Here is a 26,755-nt window from a genome sequence, read left to right as displayed (position 1 = left end):
TCGTTTATAATAGATTGTTAACAATATTTGATTTACACTGAAAATAATGATAACTACTTTTAGATAAAATTGCAGGCTGTATTCATATCTTCTAACAGGTGTGGGTTGGTTTGTCCTCTCGTATAACAAAATCCCCCAAAAAAGGTAAAGGTGACAGGTATAATATAAATATATTTACAGGTATATAATAGACCATAGGAGATTGTATAAAATGATGAATTCCAATCCTGGAGCCTGTTTTCTGAAAGTTTTATTTAGCTTTGCGAGAGGACGTGATATCTGCTAAAAGAAAAAAACATTTTCCATGGAATAGATGTGATTTGCCCTGTTCACCTCCCGGATCACTTGGGACAGTCCCGTCCGTGTCGGCACCGCCCAGCAGGCTGCATCATCATCCTGCCTGCCAGCCTCGCTTCCCGCTGAGGTCACAGCAGCCCTCCCTCTTCACTCACCGGCAGGACCGGAGCGATAAAAGCCGGAGAGCAGAAGAGGGAGAAACCAGCTCAGTCCGAGCGACAAACCCTAAGGACGCTGACACAACTGCTGCAGAGACGTTCACAAGTTATTCAGAAGATTTTAAACTCGGTAAGAGATTTTTATTCGATCGCATTTAGTTTTTAAGCGCAGATCCTGCACATCTATGCGGGCTATGCATCTGGATGTTTTCTGCTAATATAACAACTGCCTATTGTGTTTCATTCTGCCAATATGACATAATTATCATCTGATGTGGAGTTCACTTAGTTGTTGGTGCTGTCTTAAACATTATGCACGCATCTGTTAGTCTATTGGCTCCTCTGTATTTGGTGAAGCATATTTAAATTATTTTACCAATAACCTCTTCTTAAAGGAGTGCTATGTAGTTTTGGGGAACAATAAACTGACAACACATGTCACACTGTTTTACTTTGTTTATAGTTGGCGGACCCTGCCACCTTTCTAGTTTCAAACAGTGCTCTGGGGACCTTATTTTACTCTGAGAGCAGGTTAATAATTAATCAATAATGAATAATTATGAGTTACTATTATTACCTCATTATAATGGTAAACGTTACAACTATGAGCTTGAATTTCTTCTCCAAAACAACCTTGTGCCACTTTAAACTTGATTAGATCAACTCTTTTAGTTATTAATATAGAGTTATATTGACACACCGTTCTCGTTTTTTTGGGGGGGGGGGTTTTTTTTGGTAAATGGCAGAAAATGATTACAATCTCATGAAATGCAATCGTAACCAAGTAGAGTACACTTTTACACATGCATAGTAACCCTGAGTGTAAACAACAATTGATTGAACGTGACTCAAACAGTATATATGGATAATGTGGTGACTATGGTGATATTAGTTTGCATCCAATTGTTTCTCACTCTGACTTCAGCAGCTCTTTACTTCCACATTCACCCGTTCAATCTGATCAGAGTACAACCACACAAATTCTCTGACAGTATCAGCTTTTTATTTAAAAAACCTCTCAGATGTGAGTCATTCGTGTGCTCAATGTCACTTCAAATCTTTTTGCCAACACAGAAATCTTAATGTTACAGTTGTTTTAAGACATGATGATATTGTGCTCCGCTGCTGGACTCGGTGTGTGTTTGTTATCGAAGAACGTCCCCGCTCTGAGTGTGCATGCGTACTGCTCTGAGCCAAAACCTTGCACAGGGTCACTGACATGCAGCCTCTTATCAGGGTAATGAGCTGGATTTGAGGCTGAGCTTGTGCTTTGGGAATCTTTCTCCCCGGCATCCTTCAGCGTTGATACTCTCCATTGCACTGATACTCTGAGAGAAAGTAGAGTTTGTATCCATTAACTGCATTCCTGGCAGCGAGGTCAGTGTTGTGTGTGCCTCACACTGATGCTTGTGACTCACGGGATCAGCGGGCCCTGTGTTTTAAAGCTGTAAGTTAAGAGTAGGTCAGACAGAGGATAGATCTGGATCAGACTGTGGGAACGATGTCCAGATCATGAATCCCTCCAGACAAAAGCTGCAGCTCACAATTGAATCTGGACAAAACCCCTCTGTCACATCACCGCTCTTCTTCTCTGACTACATTTTTGAATCGCATCTTCATCTAATGACCGTGATACTTGTTCAAAATCCGATCAATGCCTCCATCTGTATCCCTTCCTCCATCTGTGCCGGTACAGTCCTGGAAGCAGGGATGACTCAGGACTAGTCACAGTCTTTCTGCTGACCTCTGGGATTTGATTTCATCTCCTTCCTCCTCTCCTCTCTTTTAACCATCCTCCCCCCTTTCTCTCTTTCCTTTCATCCTGTTCCCTATAGCTTTCCCATGCTCCACTCTCTGCTCAGTTTCATTTCTAATGTCAACACCTGATCTTTCTACCCTGAGTCTTTGTTTCGTTCTGATAAGGAGTTCAAGGCTCTCATGCACAGAGGGGAGCTGTAAGGCAACAATGCAGCCCTCTGTTCTTCGGATCACAGCTGGTTTATTGAAGCTTGCCTGAAAACCCCCTAGTAAAGAATGCATTAAGCCTGCTAAGTACCTTACGGACATGACATCGCATGCCATAACACATCATCAGCAAACATACAAACGTCATAACTGGAGGAACAACGCCTCAACCGAAGCTACTGTGAAGATTGAACACCAGCAGGTCAAACCAGTTGTGAGATTCAGATTTATTGGAAATGGGCGCCGCCAGCCTGCTGTGACAGGAGAATGGGACTCGTGTTTACAATGCAAATGTTGAGCTCTCTAAGAAATACTCTAAATTGGTCCGTAAAATTCTCACAATCATCACTAGAAAGATGTTTTCTCTGCCACATCCGGTAGTGTGGGCAGTCAACCGACTCAGTCAGTTCTGACATCTTCATGGAAGAGAGGGAGGAAAAGTGCACGGGGATCCAGAATTTGAACTTCACATTCAGATGCAAATATGTTTCCTGCATGCCGTTTAACCGTTCTCACCTCCTCGGACTTTTAAGACTTTGACATTTCGGCCTCGTTACGGGAAGACAAGAATGTCTCACCTCCGACCGTTACAACCTCAGCGCACCATCATCATTACACATCCTCGCTAATGGTCCGGCAAAGTCGCCGCGAAGATGTGGTCGGCACTTGAGACGAGCTCCTTTAAATATACAGAAACTGCACAGTAATAGGAAGCACATAGCAGTGGACATGAACTGTGTGTGAGCGTCTGTCTTATCGTCTCTTGCATGTGTTTGCTTGACTAAAAGCGGTGCATCTTGAAAAGGCTCTTACAAAGCTGCTGCTGAGTCACAGTCTGGCTGCTGCTGCTGTTCCAGAGATGTTTTCATTTCTTCCATTCATATTTGACCTACTAGGGGAACCACACTCTCCTCAGGCTGCATACTTGGTTGTACATGTCTGAACCACGAACTGATTGGGTATAACAGACAAATGCTTTAACCCTATGGGTGCTAGGGGGAACTCCGATGTCCTGCCCTCTTTAAGTCTGTGAGTTCAAAACATCACACTGCGTCGCCATGTTACGCATTTCCATTATTTATACCTAGCGGCTAGTTTGGAATGCAAGAATTGATTTGGCACAGCTGCTCTGTTGTGGCTCAGGCATGTGTGAGCTGACCAATTAGGGCACTAAAGCATGTAAACATATTCGAGCAGTAACCCTAAATAAGGAACCTGAAAATGAGGATACGTCTACTATAAGAGAGTCTAACCAACCACAGTTTTACTTTGTTTAATGTGAATTAGTCTTTTCATGTAGATTTTTATTTTGTTTATGTCTGTTTATGTGCATTAAATGTTGTAAAAGAGACCACAGAAACAGCTAAAACTCAGACCAGTTGCATTGTGGGAGCAGTGCTGAGGGCGCCCCAACAGGGCCTCTGCGTGTCAGACACCGCAGACATTAAAAAAGGGTGGGATACCCATATGTTCATAACTGATGTGTGTTTTCGTGCGTGCGTGTTGTGATATGCGCTCATGTTTCCGAAGTGCATGGGGCCAGTATTGGCAGTGTTATAGCAGGAAACACATGTTTTTAGCTGACAGGGCCGGGGCGAGTGAACGAAGCTGGACAGCTGCACAAAGGAAACAAAAAGGAAGCTAGTGTGTTGTTGTCAGCCCGACTGTGAGGCTCGGCTGGGGGGTAAAAAGCACAGGTCAACGGGGTTTTCATTTGTTTGAGGCAAGGATAGCTTTCAAGGGACCTGTCCTCGAAACGGTGAGTGTGAGAATGCATGTCTTTTGTAAAAAGTCAAGTCCTGACGGGAGAGTCTTACACTGAACAATGAACAATGAGCAGAACCAGCCGTAAATCTTTGTGTTTCAGCGTGTTGATTAGCTCCACGTTCCTGAGCACTTTGTGTCACAGGGCATGTCTGCGTGTGTGTCTGTGGTTTTACCAGCATGGTTCTTTTACCTCACTGATATATGAAAACACAGCGCTGTTTTTATATTAGCCCAGTCAACCACAGAAGGTGAATCAGTGGAGAAGCAGCAGGCAGAGGGGGGTTTGCATGTACGCAAATTTTTCTCTTATGTCTGGCTCTTTGCATGCGTGTGTCCATAGAAGAAGTTGTTTTTACAGAAAATTTAAATTCTCCTTTTTTTTTCTTTGAGCCCTCTTTGTGTGCAACTTTCTTTCTCTTCTCTGTCATCCCGTTCTTGTTATCGCCTCTCCTCCGTCTTCCACTCAACCCCTCCTTTATTCTGTGACTCATGTTTACTCACCCTTGAGAAACAACAGACGCTCCTCTCCATACCTCTTCTCTTTTCTGCCTGATTTCACTCCCTGAAAACAGAGAAGAGGAACAAGCCTGATATTAAACATCTTTTTTTCTGGAAGTATAAAAGGGAAATGTGACTTTAGTTGTTTTTTTTCTTGCTCTAGGTTTCCCCTCTGTTTCCTTCTCTTTCCCTTTTTATGTCCTGAGTCACTTCATCCTCCCACAGCTGCTGCTTTGCTCTGTTAGAGCTGGAATGCTGTCAGTATGGTGCAGAAACTTGCTGCTGTGCGTGCTGCCTTTCATCGCTCCAGGGGATTGTCCAGATTGTGTTGTTTGATGCAGTAGTCTGTGTCTATTTTTTGCATAAATTGAAGCTAATCTGCTTCCTGCTTATTCCCAGTGAGGACGTTATAGATGTATTGTGATAAAAGAGAAATGGGCTGAAGCAGGAAAACAACAACATACTATACAACACAAATTAGTTGAACTCATTTACCCTATCAAACCGTCCCGCACAAGCTGTTAAAACTTCCCGTCTGAGTCAAGGAGTCAACTTAAAGAAACTAGAAATTACCTCCGACTTCCCACAAGAACTCCTCCTCACCCACCCTTTCCTCTGTAGTCATGTCCCTCAGTAGCAGGCGTAGGGATGGAGGAAGGAAGCTGAACAGAGAAACAGTAGTCAGCGACCAGTGTCCATCATTGTCCTGCAATTGTTGGTTCAGACCCTTGCCAAAAGATTTACACATAAGTCACTCAATTACCTCACTGTGCTGTACCTCTTACTTTTTAGGAACAGAAGTGAATTTCTTCTGTTCGCTGAAGGTTTTATCAGTATTAGTAGTTAATATTAGTGTTTGGGGACATATAAACAGGGATACAATATGTAAAGAAGTGCCTTGTGTTTGATTATTCTCGACTTATTTGACAATTTCAATTGATATTCATTTAATACTTTGACTCCAAATTAGTATTTTAACATTTTGAGCAAAAACAATTGCTAAAAATGATTCATAATGTTCAGTGGCTGATTTAGCGTCTGCGTTTTTCCACACTCGGCTCCTTCAGGTATCAGTGCCTAACATTTGTCCATCTAACAGGAATAAACAACACAGAAATGAATACAGAAATAAAGAAATAGATTTTATGACTAGATTGATGAAAAAAGAGGGAAAAATTAAATGGGAAAGTAAATAAATAGCCCATTTTATAAATGCATTAATGCCTACATTTATTTATTTTTGGCAGCTTCATTCCTCCATATTAAACTGCTTTAACCTGTTAAGTCTTCTGTCAGTATTTTTAATATCTATTTATACTCTTCTTTCAGACCACTTGAGTAAAAGACCACTTGAGTCACCATGACCAGACCACTTGGACTACTTGTGCTTCTGTCTGCTCTCTGCTGCTGCCTAGCGGAAAATGTAAGTACTGCCTCATTTTCAGGAGGGGACAAACAAGTGATTTTTTACATGTTTCAGGACATTAACTGCAAATCATACATACTTATCGAGGGCTTTTATTAATCCATTTAAAATCGTCTTGGCAAAGTGTGTTTAATTTTTTTTGCATTGTGTTTTTGTCGCATGGTGATGCAGTTTGGAACTCTGAGTCAGTTGCAATTAAGCTACTTCATTACTTTAAACAGACTAAATGATCTGTTTCTTATTTAAACTATGATTTTGAAACAATTCAGCTTAGACACTCTCTGTTGTCCTGGTGTTCTTTCTCAAATCTCTGGGTTATTTGAGCACTACTTTGTACCACAAGTGATGTTAGACTAAAAACCTCTCAGCAGCTAAATGGCAATTGGTTTTCCCAGTGTATTTGAAGAAAGTTTCAAGTCTCTGCAAGTTTATTTTCCCTGTATTCTGAAGAAGTAAAAAAAAACACTGTCTGCCTGGGTTAAAACCATATGCCATGCAACCAATTCCCATGCACCGCTGCTCTGTGTTTAATGTCTCTTTTCCTGTTGCAGGTGGAGTTGCTCCGCAGTAAGAGAGGGACTCGATTTTACAGAGGTGAGCCTGACAGGCAGCCAGCTAGACGGACGCTGTTGATAATTCATGTCGAGAAGTCTTCACCTTCCTTTGACACCTCCTGTGAGCCCCATCACACTTCTGTTTGTCTTTCCTCTTCACACCATCACCATCATCACCCTCACATTCTTTTAATTCACTGCTGTCATTCATGTGTTTGTGTTCCTTTCTGCTTTTGTACCTTTATATTTGTTACTGCTTTTACATGTCACAATTATTTTTTGTGTGTTTCTGGCTGTGTACTTATTATTTGTGTTTGTATGTTTGTGTGTGTGTGTGTGTTTTCTCAGCACATTGTACGGATAGTGAGACATCAGCAGTGCGTAGTTTTGGGGACACTTGGCTGCGATGGAGGGGACAGCGTGTGGAGTATTGCCGTTGTGCATCAAAAGGACGAGAGCGTTGTCACATTGTGCCCGTTGTCAGTGAGTGTGACTCGGATGCATACACACACAAACACATGTGGACTGGATGACTTTTTTAAAGGAGACATATTCTGCTCATTTTCAGGTTGCATGATTTTATTTTAGGTTACTTCTAGAATAGGTTTACAGGCTTTAACGCTGGAAAAATGCATACGTTTTCTCAGCTCTCTGCAGCTCTGAATTCCCCCTCTCTCTGAATCGCTCTGTTTTAGCTCCTGTCTCTTTAAAACCCCCCTCCTGAACACCCAGTCTGCTCTGATTGGTCAGCTCGCACACACCAGAGTCAGCACCACCAAAAACAACAGAGCAGCTGCGCTACATTAATTATCATGTGCCAAACTAGCTACTAGGCATAAATTATGCGAATGTGTAACATGTTGATGTAGTGCGATGTCACAACGTCACACAATTAAAGGCGGGACAACTGACAAGGCGTTTCAGGAGGAGTGTTTTCTGTGGGAGGGAGGAGCTTCTGTTGTTGCTGATTTAGACCTTTTTAACTATAAAGATCTGTAACATTCACAAAACTGATATATAAAACCTTTCAGGAAAGAAAAACATGTCTCCTTTAAAATATAATCATCTGTTTGTTCATTTGTCCATGAGTCTGCTTGCCTGCCCTTACTGACCTCTCTGTCTTTCCCGATGACTTCATTTTTACCTCTAACTTGCTCTCACAACCTCAGATGATTATTTTCTGTTGGCTTGCCTCGCTCATGTGTCCAACATCCCTGTTATTTCAGTGCATCCAAATGAAGAGCCGCTGGGTTTCTGTGTTTTTGAAACAGGCGTAGTTTAGTCTCAGATTGTTTGAAATACCCCTGCCAGAGGAGCCCTCGTGCGCACTTTCACCCCCATTGACGAATCCTGTGAAGCACGACTGCTCCTCCCTCAGACAAATTACAACCACATTTTTGGTCTGCGTGAGCTCATAACACTGGGTACGAGTGGGGTGCTGTTATTCTGAACGCCAGCCTTTAGGAAATGTTGAAATAATAAATGACAAACCAGACTGGTGATGGCTTAAAACCAGTTTCTGCTCCAAAAAGAAACCCTTGGTGGAACATGATATTTTAAAAGTGTAGCTAGGGAGTATGTAAGTATATATATCTAGAACGTAGGAAGACGTCTGCATACTACTCAGTGTTTGTAGGTCAAACGTGACACATCAGGCCAAACCCACAGATTGGATTATCTGTGTATGCAAGTGGTCGTGGCCAATCAGTCACATTCAGGTTGTTTGTGCGCTGGATTAGAGCTGAATGACGAATGACTTACTAACCGTCTCTCTGTCTACCCCTCCCAGACTGCTACGTGTCTCAGTGCTATAACGGAGGGACCTGTAAGGAGGCGGTGTACACTTCAGACTACATCTGTCAGTGTCCCCCCGGCTTCAGTGGGTCTCAGTGTGAGATCAGTAAGTATTCAACAAATTCTTTAAAAATATAACATGGACCTTTTCCACGCCAAAATGTCTAAAAACCAGACATTTAGTTTGAATTTTGTTGTGTTGTTTCCAATTATGATTGAACCTAGAAAGAACATCATAACGGTGCCTTTCATTTGGTCCCCTGTCGCTATAACTTCTGGGTAAACACCAGATAAGATGTCAGAGAGAGGGGAAGGAAGTTGTGCACACGGATAAACATAACATACAACTTGAGAACTTTACTTGTCTGTGAACCTGAGTCAGCTCAGATAGATTTAATCGACAATGGTGGCTGTTTAGCAACGGGAAACAACTCCTCCCACACTATTTCACAACATCTTCAAACTACATCTCTTGTTTTGATTGAGACCCTTAGTAGCAGAAATTACATACTGTGAATTTAATCCAGTGTATGACAATTTTCCATTAACCTGCCATCTTTTTTCTCGAATTATCAACATCTCATTTAGTCTGATCCCTGAGATAGGATAGGACTTTACCTTAGCATTTACCTGAAAGTGGCAACAGACAATTTCCCCCCTCAGCTATTTCAGTCTCTAATAGAAATTGATCACCAGTGAATTTTCCTTTTCCTGGGTGACCACATGCCCGGTGGCAGATGAAATCGTACACTGAAAGCGTTTATTGGGAACCAGTGTAAACGCAGATGATTTCATTATTCCATAGCCATTATATTGTGCAATCAACATTCCCTTCATAATGATACATTGAAGCAGTCTGTTGCCAGTTTATAGCAACAATAACTCTGGTTTTGTCAGCTAATGACTCTAGATAAAGTCACAGTCTGACCGTGTGACTCAAACAGGAGGTGTCATGGGTCTGTGGTTTGGACAGAAGAAAAGAGGATCATAAACCATGGAAAGACGTTCTGGAGTATGAATGTTTTTGTTTCTGCGGCTGCCTTTTTCGAGTCTTTCGGGACACCCGCCCGCTCAGTGGGATAATTATGCAAACCCTCAGTGGTCACAGCCAAGCGATTTCAGCGAGAGAGTAATGAGTCTGGGATCATTAAAGTAATTCTATCTATGACTTACAACGGCCAGACTCAATAAATCTGATTGTATTTACAATCATTATAGTTCATGTTTGGCCATTCTTAGAAACCACTAATTGGAAAAATACTATATAAATGTTTAATGTCTCATATAAGAAATAACAATGTTTTCAGAATTTATCCAATTATTTTGGAATGGCCTAAGTTTTTCCAAATCCAATAAACATGCTTTATTTTGTCAGAATGAGTGAATTTGTTCAGTTATTAGAGTGATATCAGTCTCATATATACTTGAGTGACACAATATCTGTTTGTCCAACAGACACCAATGAGCAATGCGTTGTCGGGCAAGGCGAAGGCTACCGCGGCACGTGGAGTATCAGCAATTCAGGAGCAGAGTGCATCAACTGGAACTCCACGTCTCTGAGAGGAAGGAGGTTCACGGCACGGAAAGTGGACGCCAGCAGTCTTGGACTGGGCAATCACAACTTCTGCAGGTATGTGAGCAGAGTAATGTGTTTAGTGGTGGAGCATGTGAAGGAATAAACACTCGCTCAGACTCACCATGAAAACATTTGACAGATGGAGCCCTGGATACATGGGCCATGGTCTCGCACCATTTGGCCAGTCCGATGCCTGCAGCTATCCTCACACAATTTGGTTGCAGCTGCAGAAGAGCTAATGATATGGGTACATCAATATTTTGATTGTGACAAGAAGTTATATTGTAGATCCCATATTGCAGATTTTCCTCATACCCTGCGAGTCCAGCAACAAACTAGTGTACCTTCTTTGTAATGGCTCGGTTTGCCAAAAGCATGACTCACAGACGAGACAGGAAGGTTGAAACGTTTACTGGGTCAAACATGGAGGAAACGGAAACGGGTTGACTAAGTCCAAGGAGTGTAAAAAAGCAAGCAAGGGTCCAGGAAAAAAGGCAAAAAGTCTCAAACACCATGAGTAAGAAGGCCTAAAAGACGATCTGACAGAGAGTAGGTAGAAATAGACTTGTGTGTAAATATAGCGGGAATTAAAATGGTGCTAGCGTCTGGATTGACAGGTGAATTAGTGACTTAGCAGACAAAAAACAAAACAAAAAAAGATGCAAAATTGAACAATTTGATGATGTCACAATCTGTGTAATCATGCAAAGAACCTTGTTGGGATGTATATAAATCAAATCTGTTATTTGAGCCATGAACATGTTTACTCATTGTCCCTGCCTTTTTTTTTTTACCACCTCAGGAACCCTGACAATGACAACACTCCTTGGTGTTACATCTATAGAGGCACTCAGATCGTCTGGGAATTCTGTAACCTGCCCAAATGTCCTAAAGGTACGGCTTTAAAAAATAAAAGCTGGAAGTTAAAATTCTGACAATTAAACATTTAAATGCTTTAACACTTTTGTTGCGTTTGAACAGATAAGAACCAAGAATGCGCGCAGGCCTCCGGTCAGTCTTACAGAGGCACGAAATCTGTCACCAAGAGCGGCTCTCGCTGTCTCCCTTGGGACACCCCTGTTCTTAAGCGCAAACTCTACAACGCTTGGAGATCTGATGCATTGGAGCAGGGGCTGGGCAGCCACAGCTTCTGCAGGTAGACACGCCAGTACACACATTACGATAACACAAACATGCAGAATGATCAGGATAACTCAGGTTTTCATTGTCGTCCTTCCTATCTAACAGGAATCCGGATGGTGATGAAGGCCCATGGTGTCACACCTATAAGAACATGCAGCTGACCTGGGAGCTGTGTGACATACCTCGATGCCGTGAGTTCATAATCATAGTTTGGAGCATTGAAGTAAGATCGTGTCTATGTGCTATCAGACTGCTCACACCTCCTGTCTCTTTTTTTAGCGAGACGTCCGTCCATCATCACCACTTTGGGCCCACGTGCTCCAACCACCAATAACAGAGGTAGGATGTCTGCACATTCTGTGAAAACCACCATTTCCATTTCCTCACCTGTGTTTGGCGTTTGACTAACCGTCACCAATTGTTTAACCATCCTGTCCTCCCTGCAGCAACATGTGGCCAGCGGTTAGACAACACCCTGAATCGGCCGGCATTCCGCATGTTCGGGGGCAGAGAGAGCGACATTACAGAGCAGCCGTGGCAGGCGGTCATTAATGTGTACCAGTCCCGTCTCAAGAAACACTTTCACCGATGTGGAGGCGTCCTAATTGACTCCTGTTGGGTCCTGTCTGCGGCGCACTGCTTCGAGGACAAGTAAGAATGACCAGCATCCTTCACACAGACTCAGAAAATACACCATTCAACATGCAGCATACAAACACAATCCGTTTTCTTTTTTCAGCGCTAAGGTCGAAAAATTGGAAGTGATTTTGGGAAGAACGTTTCGCAAACAGAATTCGAGCAGCGAGCAAATTTTCAAGGTTGAGAAGTACTGGATCCATGAGAAATTTAACAACGAAACATTTGACAATGACATCGGTGAGTGAGAATTTCAAGAGACAGTCATTTCTGTCATTTTATATAAATCTCTGTTACTAAAAACTAGGCACATCATAATGTCCTGTTTTTTATAAACTAAAGAAAAACAGTATTTTGAAACACAGATGTCAAAATGTTGCCCCCAGATGACACAATGCTTCATTAAAGTGAATTATGAAATTTAAATGCGACACTTTGGCAGCCATGTTTTCCCCCAGCGGTGAAGATATGGAACCTTTAGTGGGCAGCAGAAGCTTGTTAAAACTTTTAATCGTCCCTCAGCCTCCATCCCACATATTCACAGTGCATTACCCTGACTTTCCTCTGGTCACTTTCCACTTGCAGCCCTTTTGAAGCTAAAGACGGACATTGGCATCTGTGCCATAAACTCTCCGGAGGTTTTTCCTGCGTGTCTGCCTGAACGTGGGCTGGTGCTGCCCGACTGGACCGAGTGTGAGATCTCAGGCTACGGAAAAAACTCTGAATGTAAGCCCAAATCCCTCCTCAATTCCTGGCATCTCCTTATTTTGCATGGCTGCTGTTGCATTTTATGCATCTCACAAGTTGGTGACACTAACTTCACTGACCAGCAGAGGGCAGTGTGAGCGTCAAAGTACTAATTTAAACACTCTCTTCACAGTTTCTGCAGAGTACTCCGAGCGTGTTAAGAGAGGTTATGTTCGCCTGTGGCCCAGAGAGCGCTGCATCCCAGATGTGCTGTCAGGACGCCCAGTTACCTCAAACATGCTGTGTGCAGGTGACACCCGAGGACTGGACGATGCCTGCAAGGTGAGAACAAGTGATTTTCAAGTCAAGTCAAGTTTTAACGTTTGAACAGAGCTTAGAGGGACAGTCCAAGAGAACGCCTATAATCTTCACATCCTGTGCTGTCACAAGCACAAGCCTTTGGGGTGAACTGTCTCTTTAAGATGACCAAAGTGCTGTTCAGAAAGAACATTCAAGGACTAGAATGACACTGAGTAGAGTGCATACCTCCGCCAAGACCCAACAGTCCCTGTTTATTCAATCAAGTCCAATTCACTAAAAAATAAAACACAATATGTTTTATTTTTACAATTTGAAGTAGATCCAATATTTCAGTGTTATTGAAATCTGGATTTTTATTTGGATCTACTTCAAATTGTACTCACTCATAGACATGAGCCACCAAATTCCGCCTGACAACAGACTACAAATGTGTCTTCAGTCCTTAGAATTCTCTTAAAAACAGAGATTGACACTTGCTGATAACAACACTCAATCTAATCTTTTCACTCCACCAACAGGGAGACTCTGGTGGTCCGCTTGTCTGCAAAAACAAGGACCAGATGACTCTGATGGGCGTGATCAGCTGGGGCGATGGGTGCGGTCAGAAGGACAAGCCTGGGGTCTACACCCGTGTCCCCCATTACATCGACTGGATCGATGGCAAAATTAAGGCGAGCCCAGTCTAAAGCAGAGACTGCAAGGAAGATGTTGTCAGACGACCATCCCCACAGACACAGTGGGTGAAACAGCGAACACAGATTTGCGTATCGGTGAGAAGATAGAAAGATCCACAGAACTCTGACGATTCTGTTCATCTGTTGATCTAAACCGATGGAGGTTTTAAACCAGCGGGACCACTCGTACAGACTCGCACATAAGAGAAACTCAATCATGAGTTTTCATTCTCGACGTAGCTCGAGTTTTCTTTTCCTTACTGTGCTGAATGTGAACCTTTTTTTATGGACAAAAACACAGAACCAGCACCTTTTCCTCCTCTTGGGCCATGTTGAGCTTGATTATACATTTTTTGTTTTTTCCACAACCTATTTTTTTTCAAAGCCTTTTCTCAATTTTGCATCCAAACAAACTGGAGGTTCAGTATGTTCCTCTGCTCTGTCTATTCTGGCTTTAGCTCTTTAATTGAAGAAGTCTCAGTGGCGGACTTCAGGTCAGTAGCACTCAACATAAGCATTTACTTTGCACAGTTACAGGAAGTCACATATGAATGCTGGCATTTTCATGTGCCAAGATTTTGTTGCAGAATCATCTTCTAGATGTGATGTTGTGTTGACCTAAACAAGTTTTAATACAACATGTTCTGTATTTGCTCACTTTTGGGGATTGAGGGGTTCCAGACCTTCATCTAAAACACAAAACCTGTCTGCTGGTTCAGATCCTGCTAGTTTTGGCAGTTTTCACTCCCTGACAGCAGGGAACTCTGAGATACTCACTCCCTTTAACAAACCTGTGTCCTGTTTCTTAAGCTTCACAATAGAGGAAGGCCAAAAACCTCCAGAGCACTTCTCCAGCAGACACCTGGGTTGAGCCCAGCGTGTATATAACATATAAATTGTCTGAATATTGATTTTATATTGAAAAATGACTGAGAGGGCTTCTGTCCACTAAACTGCTTTTTGACTGCAAAGCTCGTCTCGTTAACTAACTCACGTTCTGTGACTCGATGTTTTAGATGTTTTGTACTAAATTAATATTTATGTGTATTTTATATTGTTTTGTACTGTGGCTGTGTGTGTAGTTAAATAATTTATTGTCACCGTCATTGTAACCACATCTAGCAGCATACTCCTTTGTCAATAAATACTCTTTGGAATAATTATTTGTATGCTTCATGCTTTCGACCTTGTTGTGGCCTCTTTAATAAACCACTGACAAATTCATTAAATCCAGCAGCTGAGGGATCACTGAGTTTAAAAAAGGCTGAGTTTGTCAGCCGCTGATTGAAATTAAGTTTGGTCAAGCACATTCCTCAATCGTGACTAGTTTAAACTCTGAGCTGGAAAACCTGTGACAAACTTTCTTCATATCAGTCGAGTTAATGTTGTTTTTATCGTTATAACATTTTTGTTTCATTCCATGTAAAATAAGACCAGGAAACTGCATTCGATCATAAAACTGTGAGGAAATGTTAAAAGAATTTACAGCATTTAGATTTAGATTACAGTTTACACTCTCTTTAAAATAATCCAGGTTGTACTGAACCAGTTGAGGTTCCTTTAAAGCTCCTTTAACCTCACCAACTCAAATTCCCATTTGAATATATAGTATGTTGTCTAATGATCCAGTGTTAAAGGGTCACTCTACCAATTTTACATATTAAAGTGTGATTTGGAGTCTTTAGAGGTACTTCTGCATCTGTATCAAATAGCCTTTTGTAGCCTTTTGGGGCTCCAGAGGACGCTGCATGTAATCTGATGAATTGCCTCCAATGACGTTCCCCCCTAAACTGCACTGTGGGAAATGTAGGCACCAGGTTTTGGAAAGGAAGAAGAATGTGTGGAATAAAAAAGGCGACATCTCTGGTTCAGCTGTATTTATTTTGATCAATTGTTTTAAACTTGTCCATAATGAGTTGAACAGTGTTAAAGTAATCTACCAGTCGACTGCTCTTCAATCCCACAGTGCTACTCAGCCTGAGTGACATCCCTGGAGGCAATTTATCAGATTAAATGCAAGTTCCTCCGGAGCCACAAAAGACTTTATGCTACTTTTTCCACATCTGCAATTGTATTCTCCAAGAGCTGTAAACAAACTTTAATTTATGAAAAACTTTAACTTGAACTACGCGCCAAATGTTGTGATTTCTTAAAAATCGATATCTTAAAACCTCTGACTGAAACATAACTGATATCTTCACAAATAATTCAGCCTTGCAACATAATCCAGTGATGAATAATGGAGTGACTTGTTTCCAAAAAGAAAACATATTGTATTTCATTAAAACTAACAGCTGTCAGTTTAGGTACACATAACTAAAAGAAATGCTGCAGCCAAACACAACAGTCCTGCAATCAATTCTACCCCTGTGGAGGTTATAATGCTGAGTTTTGGTTGAAACTGTTTCAGAGAGGTGCTGATTAAACTGTATGATGCGTTTGGAGGATGTAGCCTGCGGTGCCGTTGAAGTATACGTAGATGTATCTAATAAACTGAGAACTGAGTGAGGTGCACACAGTTTTAAAAGTGTGATGTGTCAGAAAGCAATTTGTGGATTCTTTCTACTTAATCACAACTTTTTAAGTTGTTGGCCTGCATGTGTTTCAGAAGTTAATGATTAATTTCACTTCTGATCGCAGATAAAATACAAAGGAGATGGTTACAGTTACAGCACAAACGTTCAAATTCAGTTGGTTTTATGGTCATTAGCAGGTGTCACTAAGGGGAATTTGGAGCCATGTTGGCTCTGTGCAGTGGCTGCAGCTCATTGCAGCAGCAGGTCAGGCTGTCTGTGTGACACAGGTAGGAAATGCAAATGAGACCAGTTAGAGCTGCTCTTCACATTCTCACTGTATCGCTCACCCTCAATCTTCAAAACCATTTGCATTCAAGAACCGAAACAAAGACATTTCCTCATGACTTGAGCTGTGAGACTCGACCCCAAATCATGACAATGGTAAAGTACTGTGTTTTATTTTTGGTCATTTTTGTTTTGTTCTTATGTTCTGTAAACTTTGGGTGGAGGGAGAAGGAAGTGAGCAGGTGTTGTCGATTGGCAGAGTTTCTGTGGCTGTAGTCCTCTGTCAACCTTTCAATGTTGTTACATTTATATTAGCAGTTTTTCTTTTGGAGTTCTGAATAGGACAAAGATATAATGGCTGCTACAAAGTTAAAGTTGTGATTGTGCAGGAGTGTGAAGGTGAACAATAAAGAGACTCCCCAACTAGTGTTTGGAGATAACCTGTGAGTAAATACTCCACACCTACACTGTAAAATACAATAAAGTGACTTTACTTAAAAATATCAAGGAAACTGATTATATCAAAATGACCAAGTAAACACTACTTCTCAGTTGAACTTTGCACAACTTAAATGTAATGTTCTTCTTTATTTGGTCATTCTGAGGTGATCTGTTTCCTGACTTAAAAAGTAAAAGTAAACCTTTAAAGTAACAGTGTACAGGCTTCAGTATTGTCTTCGGTTATCTTGGTTGAGCTTTCTTATATGTTTGGACTTTGCACCAGTCCTCCATTAATCAGTTTCTTAATTGACTAAGTTGAACTTATAAGGGTTTAATTCAACATGTTTTTTTGTGCTTTCCTTGGATTTTGATTATGCAGTACAGATGCTCTTTTGGATGTGTTTTAAAGCACTGTCTGAAATGTAGATTCAGTAGTATCTATGTTTTTATCTGAAATATTAAAGTTTGAACATTTTGTACATTTAAGGTTCAGTTAAATTGGAAATCTAGCGAGCATAAACATAGATATACACATTATTTGTTTCATGTTGTGTCATGTCTGCTTGTAGCTTTATATCAAGTCTGTACTTGTAGGATTTGAGTTGAGTCACTTTCCCATGATGCATTTCAGACTCCTTTTTGCATGACAATGCAGTATTGGACGGAGTTCACTCAGAGATATTGTGAGTTCAATCTGCAATATGTCATGGAAGGAAAGAAGATCTTATCTGAAGATTACAAAAAAAACATACAAGCTGTCTCTGAATTAAAGAGCAGTTTGTTGTTTAATGTTGGCAGTGAGCTTTTGTGCAGTTTCAAATATGTTGTTGAGACGTTCCATAAATGTAGTCGAAAAATTTGTTCTAAATGCTACAAGAGCTGCTGGAGTTTGAACCTCTTTATACTTTTTCCCATACATGTAGGTGAAATTGTGCTAGAAACCTCCACTCTGCTGTATATATTTGACACTAAGAATGTTTCCGACTACAACATTTTTTTTTTTTTACTTGTTAACATTAAATCTACATCATACATGGATATTTTTGTGTATGAGTGATGTTGAGCTACAGGCATGTTCAGCTTCAGCTCTCTCCTGGTCCTTTGTGTCGACATGACATGACTGATGTAAGTTCCCCCTCAAACGATTCATGCAGATAAAATGTTTTGTTGTTTGTTGAAGTGGTTGTGGTTCTGGTTATGGTCCATGCCAAAAACAAATGGAAACATATTTTATTTATTTATTTATCCATTTTAATTCTGTGCTTCAGAATACAGTATCTCAATATCTCTGCCACAGTATAATCATTCAAAAACCAGACCGGTGGCTGTTTTTTTTTAATTAATATTTGATGCAGTTACTCGTGATGAAACACTATTTCTATTGTCTGAATAGTGAATCATTTGAATGATGTTCACTGAGTCTTGTCCTTGTTTGCATCAGATTTCACTTCATGGTCACATGACTCTTTCCTTTTTCCTCCCGGGCCACTGGCAGAACTTTTCACTGAGACTTGACAGTTCCTTTAGAGGGAAGTTATAGACACAAAGAGGACACTGTTGTTGTAACTCGACCTGAAAATGTAAATATCTTTAGGATTACTGTGTAAGGAAACACAAAACATAAATAGCAGAACAGTCATGTAGTTCTTCCTGTCTCTCTTTCTATCCCCTCTCACCTGCTTATCAGGTGTCAAGAGCAAGTTGATAAAACCAACTGTTTTCTCCTGTTTTCTGACATTTTGTGTGACAATGCGTGAGAGACAGGGGCTCCACAGTCCCCCCCTCCTCTCCTGTCTGTCTGTAATAATTTACTTTACATCAACACTTCCTCTACAGCCGCCACTGTGGGAATGCACAGATACCGCCGCTTCACTTCCTGATTTCGCTTGTTGTGTGTTTTTATCTCCACCTCCTGCTGCCAACTTCATCAAAACATAATTGATTGTGATCATAATGCAAAATGTACGTTGATGAGTGCTAACCCTAGCACTGGATCCTTACCCTCTTATTTAACATTAGAAGAATGTAAACAAATGGCCTAATAAGCGGTGGAACAAGTACTTTTCTCAAGTAAAAATAGTAATTCTACAGTGTGTAAATACTCTGTTACAAGTGTGAGTCACGCATTTAAGTCTTTACAATAACACACTCAAAGAGCCAAGAGTAAAAGTACCCATCATGAAGAATGGCCCGTTCTAGAATGGTTTACGCTCCGATATTATTATCAATATTAGGTTATGATTATTGAAACATTAATGCAGAAGCTGGAGCTAAGTTCTTGACTGTATATAATGCTTTTTGTCTTATTTTAATCTGTAATTATACATCTAAATGTTTGCTGATTATATGTTGTACCACATGTAATAATCTCCAAAGTAACTGCTAACTATGGATATCAAATCAATTTAAAAGTACATCATTTGCCTCTGAATTGTTAAGAGAGTAAGATAGCAGAAAAAAAGTCTATCAACATGAGAACAGTATTTGAGTTAACATCTAAATAAGCTCTGTTGTTCGTCATGGTGACCTTCCGCAAAGAGCAGCCGCTGACTCAGCTACGATGATGAAGCTGATCAGTAACTTAAAGTAAATGATTACAAGTCTGGAATGCAGTGATGTTTATTTTGCTGATGTTAAATCTCATCTGAGGTTTCTGTGTTTTTTTCAGAGCTTCTTTGGAAAACTGAAGAACCTGTAAGTATTACGGCGACCATCAGCACAACCTCTTTAGATTTGCTGTTCATTTGTTCTGCATGTGATAAAAAATGGTAGTCCAGCATCTTACCTCTTCTTCCTCTCTCTGTCAGACACAGTGGACCTCCAGCTCCACCCAGAAGGACAGGTGAGATGTAACCTCACCTTTGTTTTTGTCTACGTTTCTTTTACTGCATTACAAGCTTTGTTATCTATCAGCATCTTTTTTCACTCCGTCTGTTTCAGATGACAATGCAGGATGGCCACAGGATGAGTTTGTGAGTAGAAATAAAATAAGTTCATAAATGTGTTTTTACTTACTTCTAGGATTTAAAAAGTGCATTTCCCCCTGTTATTTTATATGTTTCTTTTGCAAAACTGAAAGACATTGGTTCTTCATTTCTTTTGTCATATCTGGCTCTTGAATAGACCTGTTCCAACACTGTATCCTTACTTTTCCACACATGACTTTTGGGAACTGTAAAATGCAGTCTTCTTCGCCATGGTTTTCTTCAACTCAAACTAATGTCTCAGTATTAATGACTACTTGTGAACTGCTAAATGTTTGATCCACTGGCAGGATGACGAGGAAGGTGACATGTATGAAGCGCCTCCCTGTGAGCGTCCGGCTGTGAAAGTCCCACAGAGACAAGTGGAGGAGAACGTTTATCTGGGTAACAACACTATGACATTATAGATGGGGTTAGGGTTACAGCAACAAAGCCCTTCAGCATAGAAACCGCTGACAACTTAAAGCTTTTCCCCTAAAATACCGTTCCTTGATGCTACCCCCTGCAGAGAGAACGTCCAGTCCTGCTGTTCCACAGAGAAAGGCGCCTCCACCCAGACCAGTCAAAGCCTTGGTAACAACAGGAAGTCTGTTTTCTGTGTTTCTCTGCATCTGTCAAACATGTCTTAAGATCTGTTTTAAATTGAATAATCTCACCTCTGTCATACAGAAACCTCAACAACGTCCTGAGGATTTCCACTATGATCACAACACCAAGAAGCGTGAGTCTTGTGTTACCCACCTGTCTTCATCTCTTCATAAATCAATGCCTTCTTCAATCTGATACACCCACATCTTCCTCACTCACAGCACCTGAGATAGACAGAACTGAGAAGCCTGGGAGAAAGATGATGATGCGCCCTGCTCCTGCTCCACTCCCTGTGTCCAACACTGAGGAAGGTGCAGTAATCCTTCCTACCAACACAAATAGGCCTTTCATTGAATTGACTCACAAGCATGAAATGACTGTTGACTTGGAGGGGGGGACAACATCATCACAGCATAGAGACACATTGAGTTTAACACCTCAAGCAGCAGTTTGTTGACAAGCAGAACTAGGTAGTGTGAGTTTGGCAGGGATTGCAGCTGTGGCTAAAATAAAGAACACACTGCCACCCAGTGTAGTGCCATCAAACTGCACCTTGAGTGCCTCCAGAAACTCAACTTCATCAGCAAACTGATCGCAAACTTTGCACCAAAATAAAAAAGAAGTTAAAAGACAAGAAACATGTCGCCCAACACTTCAGGTCGAAGCAAATGAGCACACTATCTCAGATTCCCTGCTTGAATATTTCTCTGTGTCACGCTGGAAAGACCAAAATTACATGGAAATAACTGTTAAACTTAAAAACACCTGGAAGAACTTCAGGATTAACTAACTAAGTTGCTGAATAGGTGACACATATATAGGTTACCTGTGTTTGACTCTACTGTTAACTCTCATTTATCAAAGCTTTTATTGGTGGCGATAATGGTAACCAGCACCAATAAACATGTATGATACCACAACAACGCAAATGACTGGCAGCATTTTCTTTTTGCATTTCAGATGTGTATCTGGATCCAAATGAAGAACAAGTAAGTTTAACTTTCACTCACTAACATTTTTTTCCTTTTTGCAAGACAGGTCCATAAGATTAATTTCAAATGAAGATACAACCAACATCTCAGGTTTACTTTAACAGCTGCCTGTATTAATTTGTGCAGCTTGTTGTAGCATTGTGTATAATATCCAGGCAGAGGAGTGTTTTCATGGATCTGCTCTGGCAGGAAGGTTTGAACAGGAGTCAGATAGCCTCTCTTAATGTGCAATTCATAAATTGCAGTGACCAGAGACCTGCAGGATGTCACTCAATGAGACACAAAATGACTAAAGATAGGATCTCTTTTCAGTGTCCAGCTCATGTGTTGTAAGGGTATGTGCCCATGTTTCTGTTTTAGGTCCTATGATTCATTAAAGCATTCGTGGGGCCGCTGTACTTAGCCTGAGCAGATACGATTGAGGTGTAAGTGTCGGCTCTTTGGTATCATTCAAAGACACACTTCGGTTTCTCAGGTCAGGATTATAGAACGGTATCATCTTTACGATTTAAGCAGAACTAAGGGGCTTAAAACACCATATAATATCAGTTAACTCAGGAATCAGCCACCTATTGCAAATTGTTATACAGTTGAAGTTGGCAGAATGGCTCAGATCTACAGGGAAAATCTCAAGGAATCAGAGCAGCAGGAAGGTTTCTGCTTCCCTTCACCATCTCTTGGCTAATTCAACAATAAAAAAATCTTATTGACAAATAAATTATGTTGTCAACGTATGATTTCTAATGTATTAGTCCTTTTGTGTTTCAGGAAGACAACGATGACCTGTATTTGGAACCTACAGCTGGTATGTTGATCGCACTTCACAAGCACTAGATGCTCACAATGATGGTTAGACCACAGTAGCTGCAGTATGTATCGTGACAGTCGTCTTCGGTTCTTCCCACCCCCTCAGCTTGCCCTCCTGCCCATCGTGAGCCAAGGAGAGTGCCTCCATCTCCCAAGTCGGCCTTTGTACCTCCTTCCATCCATGGGTAAGTGCATTTCAACCCGTGTCAGAGCATCTTTCACGAGCAGAGCATGGTGAGGTGCCTTGACCTGAAGCAGCCTTCATATAATCTGTCTGATATAATAGCTTCATACTCTATGTCACATCAGACAATGATGCTGCTGTGTTTTTGCAACAAAATGCAAATGAGGCAGATATAGTAGTGGCATGATATAAGAAATTCCTGGTCATAAACATGCAGTGGAAATAAACCTTCTCTGTGTCTGCAGGGTGAAGCCTCCGGTTCCCAGAGCTAAGTCTGTGAGTGCGTCTCTTCATCTCAGTGTTTAGTCCGATCATTTCCTTATGCTAAGCTCTGTTCTCATTTAAAGTGCGACTGCCAAGATAGAGGCTGAATTAGAAATGGAAGTTTTCATTTTGACTCAGTGTTTTCATTTCCTATGTAGGAAATTAATTTCCCTCCCTTTCCGAGTGCACTCTTGCCTCCTTTGAATGATGCAAAAACAGGTAAAGAGCACATCGACTGTGTTTGTTAAAATACAGATATCAGTACAAATGGCATCTAAAAGAAATTATTGACGACTACATATGTTGCCTCTGTAGCTCCTTCGGTTGAAGGAAGACGTGCCACATTTCCTGGCATCCTCTATCCACCACCTACCAGTGTTAAGCCCCATCCGCCACTCAAACCTGGGTAGGTGAAGATTACAGAGGGGCCACAACGATATACATTCATTTCCAGCTTGTTTTTTGCACTTGACCTCATCTGCAAGTGCATGCAAACACAAAATGTAAATGCAGTGGATAACATTAGCCTTCATGTCTTTATTCTAGCCCCCCAAATCCTCCTATGGCAGACACTAAGCCTGTGGGTAAGCTCACACTTAGAAAAATAAAACAAGTTTTTAAATCCTGAGGACAGCTGTGATTATTTGGGGTCTGCTTAGATTTTTCTTTTAATAGAATCCAAACATTACTTGGATCCTACTTTACTTACTTCTTTTTTTAACCACCTGGCTGTTGCCAAATACAGATTTCCCAAACATGCACTTGAAACATAACATGATCTCTATGTTTCCAGCCTCCTCTGTTGGTATGTGGGCGACCAAACAATCTGGGAATGAGGTACGGCATTGATCTGCATGTAAAAACTAATACAAGTTGGTGGGAACTGCTTTACCGTTATTGATGTATTGATGCCATGTTACAGGACAAAGAATGGTTCGCTGGAGACTGCAACAGAAAGGCAGCTGAGGATCTGTTAATGAGGGTCAACAAGGTGAACAAAACAGTTCAGTTTCACGCTGTAATATTCTGCTAGTGATGGGAGAGTCCTTTCAACAGCAATCAGCTTTTATTTCCAGCCAAGCAAACTATCGTTGGACAGACAGTGAGAAATTCATTGAGCGTATATGGGCATGTTTTTTGCTGACACTCAAAAGTCAAATGTGAGTCAGACATCTTCAGGGCGTCCATTTACATCACTTACTCTATAAAAAATGTTCAGTCTTTCTACATTCCCTCAACCCTTACTTCTATTTCTGCCTCTCTGTTCTCTTATATTTACTTTTGGCCCTTCCTAAAGCTTTCAAAACTCCTCTTCTCCATAAAGTTTTTACATCCCATTCATTGTTTCCATGTTGCTCAGATTTCCCTGCTTTTCCTTGTCGTAGGACGGCGCCTTCCTCGTCCGACACAGCTCAGCCCAGAGTGCCCGGCAGCCGTACACCCTCGCCGTGCTCTACCAGCAGAAGGTCTACAACGTTCCCGTTCGTTTCCTGGAGGAGACGCGAGGCTACGCCCTCGGAAAAGAGGGCAAGAAGAACGAGGAGGTGAGGGAGCAGCAGGAAGGAGAAGACAAAAAGAGGAGGATTCTGGGAGAAATGCAGGGTTTTTAATCTGATAACCTCTCTCCATTTATCTTTCCCTCTCAGATTTTCGGCACCCTCGACGAGATGATCTCCCACCACAAGAATAACCAGCTCCTTCTGATAGACAGCAAGAGCCAGGCCAAGCACACAGCATATTTAACCCACCCTGCACGCCCTTAAAACTACACTACCAAAACTAGACCACTATGAGCTTTAAGAGGATAAAAGCACAGTTTAATAAAAATACTATAGGTCTACTGTGTGTCCCCTCAGTGGTATTACAGCTCTGTGACATAATTTACACAGTTAAACTTTTGTTTTTTCAAGCTGTTTATTGAATGAAATAGACAATGTTAAGTTTTGATGCACGGAAAACTCACAAGATTATGTGAATGTACCAAACAGTTGCTCCAGGACACTCTGCTGCCACGTGACATGAGAGATGCTTTAACCCCCAGAACTTAAAGCTGAGCAGAGATCGTAAAGTTCTGACTACGCGATTTTCCCGTTTTGTGCCGTGTTGTCGTTTCAGCAATACTGGCACAAGGTTAAACTCATGCTAATGTGCCAGTGTGTTACTGTAACAGTCATTTGGTCTGGATGTTTCCGCCTTCAAACCACTTTCTTTCACTGACTTATAAACATACAAACTGTATATTTCTGCTGTCGTAAGACAGGGAGCTGCATCACAAGCCAGGAAATCTGCAGCCATTTGTTCAGCCATGCCTCCATGAATCAGTTTGTTTTAGTCACTGGCAGAGATTTGGTGTGTGTGATTTCCCGAGTAGTTTAGGTTAATGATTTCGATTTTAATTATACTGTTTGTTACAGGTGTGTTTACAGTGGGATTTTGGAGATATTGTGCAATAGAGACCCAAAGTTAAATACATCTGCTTTACATTGTTTTTCTTGAATTCATTTTACCACTGTTTTCTGTATTCACTGTCTCTGACCAGTAACCATCAAGTCTCCTGGACCAAGGTCTTCATTTGGGGTTTCTGTGGTGTGTGTAGTTCATTGAGACGATTTAGTGCATCACGAGAGGTTGATCCTTTACTTGTGATAGATCCTCGTCAGTGAGGGTCAGTGTGGTGAGCTGGGGGTTTGTGGCTTTAAGTGAGACACCAGCTGTTTGTGTGTGTGTGTGTGTGTGTGTGTGCGTGCGTGAACTGCTTTCCAGTGACCGCTGACCAGATGCTGCTGGTTACACCTGCTTCCTGTCGGAGTGAAAGCACCTCCTCTGTGGGTGAACTATAAATCCTGGATCTGTCAACGTACAAGATGGCAGAAAATCCCTTGTGCATGACTTAACTCCAAGAGTGTAAAAAAATCCACATTATATATCAGAGTTAAATCTATATTTTAACAATTTTGATAGCCTGCCTCAGTGGTGTTAGCCCATTTTGTGGCAAACAACTCTCCTGTCACAACCTATACACTTGAAATAACTACCTTTAAAATTTAGTGCAAAGCATGAGTTTAATCTAACGCCAGAGCCAAACAGTGGCTGTAATGTGCAGTGCAGTTTCAAGCTGTCTAATCATATTTCAATACCGGCTCTGTGAACAGTAGCTGCATGTATTTGCATGTAGGCAGGTGGTGTAAAAATGAGCACTCAATAACTTCCTGGAACCAGTGTAATTTGGCAGGTGGGTGTAAGGCATCATGTTGCTCTGTTCCAGGATTACTGCTAGGATGAAAAACTGATTTTAGGTCAGGATCTTGACCTCTTTTTTCTTTCCTCTCAAGTCTACTTCCACAGATTAGCAGCTTGCTTTAGCCCCTGGTCTGTGTAAGTTTTCTATTAGCCTACATGCAGGATTTTGACCCCAACAATGTTGTGTTGTTTGTATCTCAGCGTGCACGTCTTACAGAATCACTCCAACAGTAAAGTCTTTTTCAATTTGTTCACTGACTCGAATTCTATTTTAAATTGTAGATTTGCGTTTTTTGCGTATTGTTTTTTTGCCTTTATTAGGTAGTGTGAACAGAGACATGACAGGAAATGAGAAAAGGTTTTCATAATAAAGTTTGGTTATATAACAGATAGAATAAACTATAACAACATGGAGACTTAAATCTACAGTAAATACAAGTTTTTGTTCTAAACATGTCTGTGTATTGATAGGATCAAGTGGCATGTAATTGTTTCCTTACATATTAAACTTAATCACAAGGAAGTTTAAATGATCATGTGTGAGTCACATCCTTTAGAGCAGCAGCAACTTGAGGATTGTCTCCGCTGTCCACATCCTGGATGTAACACTGACTCAGTAGTGTGATAGGACTTTGATTTCAGGAAGGAAATTTTCTCCTCAGCAACCGCAAAGTGACAGCTAAGAGGAGATTAGTCAATTAAATTTTAATTAATTTAGTCATTATCGACTCATCCCTCATGCTGATCGAACGTCAGGTGAAGTTTCTTAGTCCACAAATCGTTTCCAGAGCTTCACAGCAAAACAGTGTTGCAGCATCCCCCTAAACAATGAGGACTTGCGCCTAACAAACAAACAAACAAACAAACAAACCATAAAATGGCTGCATGTGTACAGCTTGATTTGTGTAACATAAGTCCCCAGAAGCCCCAAGACAGTTGATTTAAAAGATCTTTTTTC

At 41.2% G+C, this 26,755-nt stretch overlaps 2 protein-coding genes across 5 annotated transcripts; both read left to right on the top strand.

The window, feature by feature from the left end:
- The first annotated feature begins 446 nt into the window (after positions 1-446).
- Positions 447-14,656, top strand: plat (plasminogen activator, tissue). Of its 4 annotated transcripts, none has more exons than XM_030418219.1 (15): positions 447-585; positions 6,015-6,108; positions 6,663-6,705; positions 7,014-7,148; positions 8,455-8,565; positions 9,915-10,089; positions 10,838-10,929; positions 11,017-11,191; positions 11,284-11,369; positions 11,458-11,517; positions 11,625-11,829; positions 11,918-12,054; positions 12,400-12,540; positions 12,695-12,843; positions 13,341-14,656. In XM_030418219.1, exons 2-15 carry the CDS (start codon positions 6,046-6,048, stop codon positions 13,506-13,508), a joined length of 1,740 nt encoding a protein of 579 aa, XP_030274079.1. In that variant the 5' UTR covers positions 447-585; positions 6,015-6,045; the 3' UTR covers positions 13,509-14,656. The 4 variants fall into 4 exon arrangements, with proteins under 4 accessions (XP_030274079.1, XP_030274077.1, XP_030274080.1 ...); XM_030418217.1 differs by having other exon boundaries at positions 6,663-6,786; XM_030418218.1 differs by lacking the exon at positions 447-585 and adding an exon at positions 3,917-4,179 and having other exon boundaries at positions 6,663-6,786.
- A 1,616-nt stretch (positions 14,657-16,272) lies between these two features.
- On the top strand, positions 16,273-26,049 carry LOC115581164 (B-cell linker protein). Its single transcript, XM_030416051.1, has 19 exons — positions 16,273-16,453; positions 19,407-19,432; positions 19,546-19,580; positions 19,679-19,710; positions 20,013-20,106; positions 20,231-20,295; positions 20,392-20,443; positions 20,532-20,621; positions 21,271-21,299; positions 22,071-22,107; positions 22,216-22,294; positions 22,539-22,569; positions 22,716-22,776; positions 22,873-22,963; positions 23,104-23,141; positions 23,351-23,394; positions 23,480-23,548; positions 23,943-24,101; positions 24,204-26,049. The coding sequence occupies exons 1-19, from the start codon at positions 16,307-16,309 to the stop codon at positions 24,318-24,320; spliced, it is 1,296 nt and encodes a 431-aa protein (XP_030271911.1). The 5' UTR covers positions 16,273-16,306; the 3' UTR covers positions 24,321-26,049.
- The last annotated feature ends 706 nt before the right edge of the window (positions 26,050-26,755 follow it).

This window comes from Sparus aurata, chromosome 5 (assembly GCF_900880675.1).
Source record: "Sparus aurata chromosome 5, fSpaAur1.1, whole genome shotgun sequence".
Taxonomy (NCBI): Eukaryota; Metazoa; Chordata; class Actinopteri; order Spariformes; family Sparidae; genus Sparus; species Sparus aurata.
This window is presented reverse-complemented; position numbering and strand designations above follow the sequence as displayed.

Bases quoted from the DNA above. Each gene is read 5' to 3' on its own strand.
- plat (XM_030418217.1), top strand. From the start codon at position 6,046: ATGACCAGACCACTTGGACTACTTGTGCTTCTGTCTGCTCTCTGCTGC. The intron at 6,109-6,662 runs GTAAGTACTGCC...TTCCTGTTGCAG, and splicing joins GCTGCTGCCTAGCGGAAAAT to GTGGAGTTGCTCCGCAGTAA. The intron at 11,518-11,624 runs GTAGGATGTCTG...TCCTCCCTGCAG, and splicing joins TCCAACCACCAATAACAGAG to CAACATGTGGCCAGCGGTTA.
- LOC115581164 (XM_030416051.1), top strand. From the start codon at position 16,307: ATGCAAATGAGACCAGTTAGAGCTGCTCTTCACATTCTCACTGTATCG. The intron at 19,433-19,545 runs GTAAGTATTACG...TCTCTCTGTCAG, and splicing joins TTTGGAAAACTGAAGAACCT to ACACAGTGGACCTCCAGCTC. The intron at 22,964-23,103 runs GTAGGTGAAGAT...TCTTTATTCTAG, and splicing joins CATCCGCCACTCAAACCTGG to CCCCCCAAATCCTCCTATGG.